This window comes from Frankliniella occidentalis, unplaced genomic scaffold (genome assembly GCF_000697945.3).
Source record: "Frankliniella occidentalis isolate FOCC.00 unplaced genomic scaffold, Focc_3.1 Scaffold2, whole genome shotgun sequence".
In the NCBI taxonomy this organism is placed as follows: domain Eukaryota; kingdom Metazoa; phylum Arthropoda; class Insecta; order Thysanoptera; family Thripidae; genus Frankliniella; species Frankliniella occidentalis.
In genome coordinates this window covers 3,570,883-3,580,280 of record NW_026267132.1, presented here as the reverse complement: position 1 = coordinate 3,580,280, position 9,398 = coordinate 3,570,883, and the positions used below count along the sequence as shown (strand labels likewise).

Genomic DNA, 9,398 nt, shown 5'->3' with positions numbered 1-9,398 from the left:
CCCCCCCCCCTCATCTTTCCCCCCTGGCCCGGAGTGCCCGGAGCGCGCCTGCTGACGTGTGGCCGCCGCCGGGTGCCTAGCGGTGCGTGGACAGCAGGGGGCCCTGCTCCTATAGAGCCTATATGCGCGCTGCCTGCCTGCTCGGGCGGGGCGGCCGTGGGAGCCGCAGGGAGGGCGTCGCCGATGATCCCATTCAACGCCCATTCATTAGTTCATTCAGGCATTCATTCATCCGGGCTGCTTGTTATGATCGGGATACGGTCGCGGGAAGGGGGGGGGGCGGTCGTCCTCACATCTCCCACCATTAATCGTGTGATGGCTCGTCGGGCACGTGCCCCACCTCGTGCGCCCCCCCCCCACCCCCCCACCCCAAAGTGTGGTTGATGCCTCCCCCTGCTCACTACCACCCCTCCGGAGCTAAAGTCGGCCCGCGGTGCGGTCGGCTTGCAACCGTGCAGGTATTTCGGATCGGTTACATTGCAGAAGTTACGACGGGTTGCGGGCGAGGCCGGCGCTGGTGTGTGTGTGTGTGTGCCCTTGCCTTTTGCCGTACCGAGGCACGCCAGCCTATGCCTCCCCCAGCCCCCACCTCGTCGTCCCTGAACCGTGACGTCACATATCCCCTCCTCTTTTTCATTTGCCCCGTTTTTCGCCCCCTTGCCCCCGACCCTTCCCGTCGTGTCGACCCCGCATGCATTCATAATGCCCCGTTTGAGAGACGTCCCCTGCGTCCCCTGGTGAGGCTAGCGCTGCCCCACCCGCCCCACCCCGCCCCGCCTTGCCTTGCCTTGCCCTCCGCGTGACCGCCCCGCGGCGCCCTTTCCGTATCTACCCGTGCATCTTAACTACCCGGCGGCTGAGTCCGGCGCGGTCTGGCCCGCGGCACCGAGGCCCCCTTACTCTACGAACGAACGCATAACTCGGCTATCATCGAGGCGGGAGCCCGGCAGGTGTGCAGCTGCGAGGCGAGGGGTATGTCTCTGTGGCGCGCACCTGTGGCCCCCGTGGCTGGCGCCTCCGTCGGCGGGTGCCTCGGCGCCTCGTCGGCCCCCTAGAGGCGCGGGGTATCGAGGACGACGGGACGGACGGACGGACGGACGGACGGCAGTGATGAAGAAAGTGTGAGGGGCGAAGAGCGGCGCGAGGGCCAGGGGCCAGGGCTGGGCCGGAGCAGAGGAGGAGGTGTCCGCATTCCGAGTGGGCACTGGAGCGGGGCGGGGCGGGGCGGGCGGTGCACCGCGAGGACTCGTGCCCTCGCCTCGCGCTGCTCCAGCAGGGGTGGGGGTGGGGGTAGAGCTCACTGCCCAATCGACCCCTTCCCATATTCACAGTCACAGTCCTGGTCGCTCGTCTAGTAGTCGGCTTCCACCCCCCCCCCTCCACAACCCGGAGTTTCATTCACTTTATTTTATTCCGCACGCGACATCCGAGTCGGTCAAAGGTCAAGCTTGATTCAGCGCGGGGCCATCCCATATCGCCCCACCCCGCCCCCGGCGATGCACCCTGTCTTTAACCCACCCCACGATGCATCGAGTCTGGAGTCTGTTACCCACCCCTGACACATCGTGTCTGTTACCCACCCCCACCCCTTCCTCTTCCCGTTTGTCGGAGGGGTGTAGCCTGTCGTGGCAATAAGGTAGTGGGCGGGGCGTGCTGGGGCTGGGGCGTGGCGGTTAAAGTGAAATAACATTGGACGACCCGGAGGAGCGGGCTGAGATTCTTTTCCAGGCCACTGCCGTTATTGACAGTTGGCAGGCCCTCGCCCTGCCCCGCCCTTGCCTTTTGGCCGCCTTTCCGAAGGCTTGGGCTGGCTGCATCCCCTCGCCACTACACAACTACTCCTCCCTCCAGCAGTGGCTCACCGTGAGCTGCTGTGAATACCTATAGGTCTTTCGGAGGCCTGGGTTACATGACCATGACCTCCTACGTGACCTCCACCACCCTCGGCTGCAGCTTGCGCGGTGGAGTGCACGCGAGGCGCGGGGGTGCAGCTGCCCGGGGGTGGTTGTTGTGGCTTGTGGTGCGCGGGCGGCGCTTGCCGCGGGGCTGGCTGGCGCTTGCGTGTCACCTTGGCCTCAAGTGTTGGCCGCGTTATGGACGAGACGAGATGACGAGGGCTTGCGCAGCCGAGCCGAGGAGAGGCAGCGACCCTGTTGCCCGCCACTGCAGCCGCCTGTTTTCGTCCCGCTGCCTCGGTTGTCTGGTCCGGTCGGGTCGGGTCGGACTGAGAAAGATTAGCGGGGAGAAAAGAACAAGAGCAGGCGGCTGTGGACCGGAATGTGGCCAGTGCGCCGCGCCGCCGTCGTCCGCTGGACCCACAAGACGTACCTACTACTAGAACCTTGGGGAGTATAACCCCCGAGTTCAAACGGGTCCGGAACACGGCCGTATACGTGCCGTGGCGTGTGTAGCGCGCGCGTGCGTTTCTGTGACGTCATCACGGTCTCCGGCCGCGGGAGGAGAGCGAGCGGGGGAAGGGGCGCCGATGCCGGGATGCGCAGGGGGGCGGCGGGGGCGGCGCCGCACGGGGGGAGGGGAGGCGCCGGGGCTGGTGGGCTCGGGATCGATACTACGGGAGAGTGAGTGATGAGGAGGGGGAGGGTGGTGGTGGTGCTCTTGGAGGGGCGGAAGGGAAGGCGACGCAGAGGAGAGCAGTTTGCAGTATCCGCAGCCAGCCAGCACGCGCCGCTGCCGCCGCCGCCGCTGCCGCCGCTCGGCTGGTTAGCAGCTGTGTTCAAGGTTAGCGGCGCCTGGAACCGCCTGGAGCTCTGCGTAACGCAGGCAGGACCCGAGTGCGGCGGGGTCCCGTGCGGCACCCTGCTGCACCCTTGCTGCACTTATGGCCCTGGCCGTGGTCCGGCCGGGCTGGGCCCCGGTGACCGGCCGACAATGACACCGTCTTTCGCTGCAGTGCGCTTAACCCCATGCCGGCACCCCCTTTCCCCCTGTGTCAGGCTTATTATTGCTCCGCGTGGGCCGCCCCGGTCGTCCTGTTCTTGGTCGTCCTCGCCGTCCTGAGACAGCCCCTCCCTTCCGCGTCATCTCGCCGCTCTGAGGGCCTTATCGCCCCATCGAGCACGCACGTCCTCTCCACGGAGGGCGGCGTGGGAACGCGGGCAGAAAACTCTTCCACATAACATTTGCAAATAAAAAATATCTCATGACCGTACGGATGGAGGAGGCCGACGGGCTGTATAACTTGAGTCGACTGTTTCATTGGACTGTTAACAAAATACTGTGTATATTAATTCGTTATTTTTGGTTCTCTGTTACAGTCCTATGCAGCGACCGCGTGAGCCAAATGACCAAAACTTACGATGATATCGAAGCAGTGACAAGGCTTCTTGAAGAGGTAAGCTAGTGCTATGCATTAGTATCACTTGGAGAAGGGTTCTCTTTTTTTTCTAATCATTATAATTGTATTTAACATTACACAGAAAGAGAAAGACCTTGAGCTCACTGCTCGAATTGGCAAGGAGCTTTTAGCTAATAATCAGAGGCTAGAGAATAATGTTACTTCATTGGAAGCAGAACTTCGCACCACCAATGAAAAGCTCACTCAACTCAACCATGAGTTGCTCAAAAAGACTGAACTTATTCAAGTAAGTTTGAACATTCTGTGTTTTTTAGATCTATTTTTAAGAATATAATTAATTCCACACCATTTTAACAAATTAATGTGATTTAATTTTGTACCCAGATCCTTACCAATGATGAAGGGGACAGTAGTTCAGAGGTGGGCACACCATGTGCCCCAAGGCAAATCAATGCAGAGTTTATGCAACAGAGGATCCACGTGCTTGAACATGACAATGTTCGGTTGCGAGAAGAGTTCAATCAGATTGCAAAAGAAACCTCAGAGTGTGAGGAGGCTGAAGCAAAACTTGTACAAGACATCACACATCAACTTTGTAAGTGTGTGAAGGCTATCAAAATATTTTAAAAGCTATTTTCCTCTCAAATGTAATTTTTTTATTTTTGGTTTATAGCTACTGCAAACCGAGAAGTCACAGCTTTGCTTGGAGAGCTTGATCGTCAGAGAGATGAAAATCGACAGCAAAGTGAACACATTATTGCTCTTGAGGCAAAGTTGCGAGATATTGAAAGCCGCCACACTAGTGTAAGTTATTGAATACTGTATCTTTGTTTTTATTCTTTTATTTGGGTTTTGGGGTTAGAACAATTGAAGTTAATTATTTTATATTCATTGTAGATGACTGCTGATAATGAAGAGCTGAGAGGACTTATACGTGTATCACGAGAAACTCAAGATTCACTAAGCGGAGAATTAGCTGAATTAAAAACTAGGCATGGAGAGGTATCAGCTTTACTATTAGATACTCAAGAACAACTCAAGAAGAAGCGCAAGATGAGTATGCCAGTTGCAAGGGCAACTCAATTGTTCCCTTCACTCACGGGAATAAACCAGCACAACCCAGATTCAATAGCTTCTGAATTAGAGTCGTCCCTGTTCTCAGAACTAAGTCTTGACTCTGGTATATCTACAGATAGAGCGTAAGTAAATGACTAAAATTCTGTTTGTCTTAGCCTTATTCAAACCTTAAATTTATTTTTCATCAGTTTAATCTAATATTCTTCCATTTCAGACCATCTTACAAGAAAGTCTTTGAGACTGTCAGGTGTGCATCTCGTAGCTCAATGGGTAGTGGAAGCAGCATTGGCAGTAGTCTAGGCATTTCACCAGTTAAGCGCCTGGGATCATTAGGAGGTGGCCAGGCCTCTCTTACCTCATCCCTATCTATGTCATCGTCAAGCATTGGCCCAAGAATGAGTAGTCTACCTGGAATGGCTACCACTTCAACTGCAAGTAGTTCCATTTCTTCACACCCAGCACCTCACATCTATGGATCAACTATGTCATTCCCCAGTTTGGACTCTGCTGGACAGTCTGATTCTGAAGCCTTCTCTAATGACAGCGAAGACAATTACTCGTAAGTAGCAAAGTTTAGTAATGCTTGTCATTTGAATAGGTCCTCATTCTCATTAAAAATTATCACAACAAAATAATCCTCCTTGCAGAGTGGATGCAGAACAATGTGAACCAAGGTCTGACTTTACTGAGCTGGAAGCAGCTGTGCGCCGCCTAACTCCTGCAGCTGTTGCTCTTCGAAGAGCTCATTTAGGATCAGCAAGTATGATTAGCTTTGATGAGTGCCGCACTCCTGATAGCATAATGTCTACTGGGAGCAGTGGGGCATTCAGTGGCAATAGTAATTCAATGAACTGGAAGCTGCCAGATAAGTTACAGGTTCGTTCAGTTATTCTTTTATCAATTTAATTTCTTTTCATCCCAAACAGGTTGATTAGACAAACAAATTTCTATGTATATTATTATTGACAAGATATATTTTTTCAGATTGTAAAGCCTATTGAAGGATCTTTAACATTACATCACTGGTCGCAACTTGCCACACCAACTCTGAGTGGACTGCTGGAGGAAAGGCCTGGAGTAAAAATCCGAGGAGGGAAACCTTTAGAAGAGTTGGGCCTTGATACTTACACTCTTTCTGATCTTGAGGAAGATGATGAGTATATTTGCCCTGGCAAGAGTTTCCAGGTAGATATAAAATAACATTCTGAAAGGTTTTGCTTTTCTTCTTTTGGTGTTTAATTAAGTGTAATAACATCTCTTTTTGTTATTTCAGTCCACAAGCTCAGTTTATACCTTCACTAACAGTACTGTTATGCATCCTGATGATGGAATGACTTCAGTTACGCACAGTTTACCTCCAAGTCAGATGAGCACAAGGTGTACCAATAGTCAGGCTACCACAGCAAATCCTACTCCTGTTTCTGGTGTGTAGCATTTTATTCAAATATCTTATTAGCCTGTGATGCATCAATATCAGTATATTTAAACTTGACAATTCAACATTTTAATAGGGATGAGCCGTCGTAATTCAACTTCAACATTCTCAACATGTCTTGGTCTTGCTAAAATGCTCAATGAGCGAGGTATCAAGGCAGTCACTCCAAGTGCTCTAAACACTCCAGCAAATGAAAAGAGTTTCACTCCCACTGCCACTCCATGCAATTCTCCATTGGGTTCTCCAAGAGGATCTGCTGAGAGTTCCCCTTCATCTTCTAGGTCACCATCACCTCCACCCTACAGCACATTCCCTATACCAGGTTAGTCAAACAAAAAATAACAATTAAAAGTAGTTAAATTTGTTCTTGAATAATAAAATTTTCTTTGTCACAGCCTTACTTAGTAGTGGTGCAGAACTGCTGCGTCGTACTTTTTCAAGTGAGCGTAATCCATCACCAATGCGTTACCACCGGTCTCCGCAGGCACGAAGGTCCAGAAAAGGTCTTTCCAGATCAGACCGCAAGGCAAGTGCTGCACAAAGTTCAGGGGCATCTTCTATACCGTCATATGGATAGAAAATCTAATTTTTTTATTAATCTGTTCCAGGCTTTGTCAAGCATTAAGCTTGTCGAGAAACTTGAGCAAATTGGTTTGGATTCATTAGTTACTCCAAATTATAGGCCAGGTGCTAGATCTATGTACTTTAATCCAGCTCAACGTAGCCCTATGGCACAACTAACAGGACTTAGTCCTGTAAGTAGCAGCCCCAAGCCATCGTTTGTTTTAGGTGGTGATGATGATAGTGATATTCCAATATTAGGTATGCCTGCCAAACCTGGTTCAGGCCAGCTGGATTCTCGTCTGAATAGGTTGCAGCAAGAGAATCGTAGGCCATCAGTCCGCCCAGATCTAGGGTATGTGCCAGGTGCTACTCCAGCCCCCAGAGGTGCTCGCAAACGTCCTGATCTAGGTTCTGTACCCTCTGATCATGGGATGGACTCTAACTCGTCTTCCACTCTGGGCACATTGAGCTCCCTATGGTTTGGAAGGAAAGGTGGCTTGCTGTGAGTGCATTTTAGGCTGTGTGGTGTTATGTATGCCTCGTTATCAATTTTTGTTGACTACTAGTGTTGTATCAGCACCCAAGTGATATTATTTTAAGTAAAAGAAATCAGCGTTTCTGTACATCATCAGAGTGAGCTACTCAGTGCTTGGGCAGCTCCTCTTATCCCAGTTAGCTTTAGACTATTGGCAATATTTTAAGCTTTGACCACAACTCAATGTACGATTCGTTTTCCAAAGGCATCTGCTGATTTCAGCCTGAGAAGTTCAATGTGATAATGATTTTATCTTGTTTGGAGCCACCTACTGCTCATGTATGCAATGTTGGTAGGATAAAAGTCAAGCTATTGCTCGAAATTGTTATATTTCTAGGATGATTGTTGTTCGGTACCTTTTGTATGAAATATCGAGTATTTATTTAAATGTAGGATGAAAGGAGAATGATTGGTTGTCTACCACAGTGCCTTACAGTTCCTCATTGTATTGGCCCATTAAGTAGTTGTGTTTTATCAGTATTGCCTAGCAAATTTTTTGTTGTCTATTGTTATTTTACTTTAAAATCATGTGTTCTAATTTGTTAACTGTTTCTTTTTTGTTTGTTTTTTTTTCTTTCCAAAAATAGGAGGTTGAGTTTTTGAGCATGTTATTGAGAAATAGTTCTCTTCCTTACCACTGTATTTAAACTTTGATGTGCCTCATGTGTTTAATTAATTCCTTGTTAATTTGTGAAAACTGCAAATTTTGTAATTGGTAGCAGTGCTGCAGCGTACAACGTTTTAATAGTCAAAAGTCACACACAGAATGATAACAGTAAATCAATTGATGCAAATATTAAAGATTGTCATGTTAGTATGTTTCAAGTATGTGGTTTTAAAGTGTATTTTAATTTATTTTATATAGGCAAATTGTAGGAAAAATTGTAAATAAATTAATTGATGTAATAATGACTGAAAAAATAAAGCTGAAATACATGGAGAAACTGGAAAACCTGAGTTTGTGACATTTGTGTGATATATAGTTAGCTGCCCTGACCCTTCGCATGGGCTGGGCTAGGGGTGGGCAGAGGTGGCCGGGCAGGGCGGGTGGTGGGGCCCAGCGGAAATATATGGAGAGACTGGAAAACCTGACTGTGTGACATCTGTGTGATTTAGTTTGCTGCCCTGACCCTTCGCATGGGCTGGGCTAGGGGTGGGCAGAGGTGGCCGGGCAGGGCGGGTGGTGGGGCCCAGCGGGGCCCCTCTATGGCCAGTCGCTGATGATGGTGAATTAGCTCGTCCGTGTGAATTGCGGTGCCGCCGTCTGTCCGGACGTGCCCGCTCCCCCCCTCATCCTGTGCCCTGCCCTCCCTCCGCTTGCTCATCGCGGCTCGGCAGCACTGCCCAGCTATCCCCGTGTGCCCCCCGTGTCCTGCTGCTCCGCGCCTCGTTTTTTCCGCGGCGGGCCGGCCATACGCGAGTGGTAACGATATGTGATCGGACCGGATCGTACCGCACCGCAGCGACGGGGGCCAGGTGTTTCAGTTGCGGAGCGATCGGGTTGTCGGCGGCTCCGTCTTCATTGCCACGCGGCGGTCGCCCGCAGAACTGTCGCGAGCCGGCCCATTTCTGTGTTTGCCTCGCTGAAGAAGCGGGTGTGAAACAATCGCGACCTGTCCTGTAGCGCGTCGCTCTTTTGGCGCCGCCAGGACCAGTCGCGAGGTGATGGCTCGGAAGGCAAGTGTGCGGGACCCCGCCTCTGCCGAGGCTGCGGATGGCAGCAGGACCAACAGGAGCACGCCGCCTACCAACCAGGGTTACCATTTGGTGGGACTCCCCTACAGCACCTGGTGAGTAATCCTCCGGGCAAGAGCCGGCCGGTGCTGCCTGTGCGCGCGCGCGATCCTCTCTAAATTCTCAAGTACCCAATCGACCCGTCTCTTTATTTGCCCCTAGAATTACCCGGCGGTACGGTACGGCACGGCGCAGAGAGCAAGGTTTTGTCAAAGTAATGTCAGTGTCAAAATGTTGCCATTTTGTTAGCCTGCCAACTAGCCCAGCAACTAAAATGTCAAAATCTTGACAGACACTGACAGAGGGCTATATCCACTTGGCGTAGTTTTAAAAGAAATCGTGTTCTCTGGGTCTCTGGGCGTCAGGAGGATGGGGGAAATCCTCATGTATGATATGTCCGATCCGACTTCCGTGTCATGTCGTGGCCTGTGGCTTGTGGCCGGCGGCGGCGGCGGCGGCGCCTGGCGTGCACCGGGACACGTCACTTGTACGGTACGGAGCATCGACAGACCAGCTCAGCTGACCGGCTGTATCTTGGCGGCGCCACATGGCGCAACGTGCTCTCGCATGTCATCGGTGCTCCAGCCGACTCGTGTATCTTTGAATGCGCTCCAGTGTTGCTGGTTTGCCTTCGTCCGCAAGGCGCCATGGCCCTTGCGGCCATAGCGAGTATGCGATCCCGCAACACTATGGAGCACATTCAAAGACACAACCGGCACCTCATGGTGCACAAGCAC

At 51.6% G+C, this 9,398-nt stretch overlaps 2 protein-coding genes across 4 annotated transcripts in view; both read left to right on the top strand.

Annotated features, from left to right (window-relative positions):
• Nucleotides 1-7,879, top strand: part of LOC113210360 (trafficking kinesin-binding protein milt) — a 54,537-nt gene extending 46,658 nt beyond the window's left edge. For all 3 annotated transcript variants that reach the window (XM_052265182.1, XM_052265179.1, XM_052265187.1), the window contains 12 exons: nucleotides 3,276-3,352; nucleotides 3,438-3,602; nucleotides 3,701-3,911; nucleotides 3,990-4,120; nucleotides 4,214-4,515; nucleotides 4,608-4,952; nucleotides 5,041-5,269; nucleotides 5,378-5,578; nucleotides 5,667-5,817; nucleotides 5,905-6,150; nucleotides 6,224-6,354; nucleotides 6,437-7,879. In XM_052265182.1, the coding sequence (XP_052121142.1) occupies nucleotides 3,276-3,352; nucleotides 3,438-3,602; nucleotides 3,701-3,911; nucleotides 3,990-4,120; nucleotides 4,214-4,515; nucleotides 4,608-4,952; nucleotides 5,041-5,269; nucleotides 5,378-5,578; nucleotides 5,667-5,817; nucleotides 5,905-6,150; nucleotides 6,224-6,354; nucleotides 6,437-6,898 (2,651 nt within the window). In that variant the 3' untranslated portion in view covers nucleotides 6,899-7,879. The remainder of the gene's footprint in view (nucleotides 1-3,275; nucleotides 3,353-3,437; nucleotides 3,603-3,700; nucleotides 3,912-3,989; nucleotides 4,121-4,213; nucleotides 4,516-4,607; nucleotides 4,953-5,040; nucleotides 5,270-5,377; nucleotides 5,579-5,666; nucleotides 5,818-5,904; nucleotides 6,151-6,223; nucleotides 6,355-6,436) is intronic.
• A 399-nt stretch (nucleotides 7,880-8,278) lies between these two features.
• The window catches only part of LOC127748692 (uncharacterized), a 25,507-nt gene continuing 24,387 nt past the window's right edge, over nucleotides 8,279-9,398 (top strand). The window contains exon 1 of the mRNA XM_052264778.1: nucleotides 8,279-8,717. Within this exon, the coding sequence (XP_052120738.1) occupies nucleotides 8,593-8,717 (125 nt within the window). The 5' untranslated portion in view covers nucleotides 8,279-8,592. The remainder of the gene's footprint in view (nucleotides 8,718-9,398) is intronic.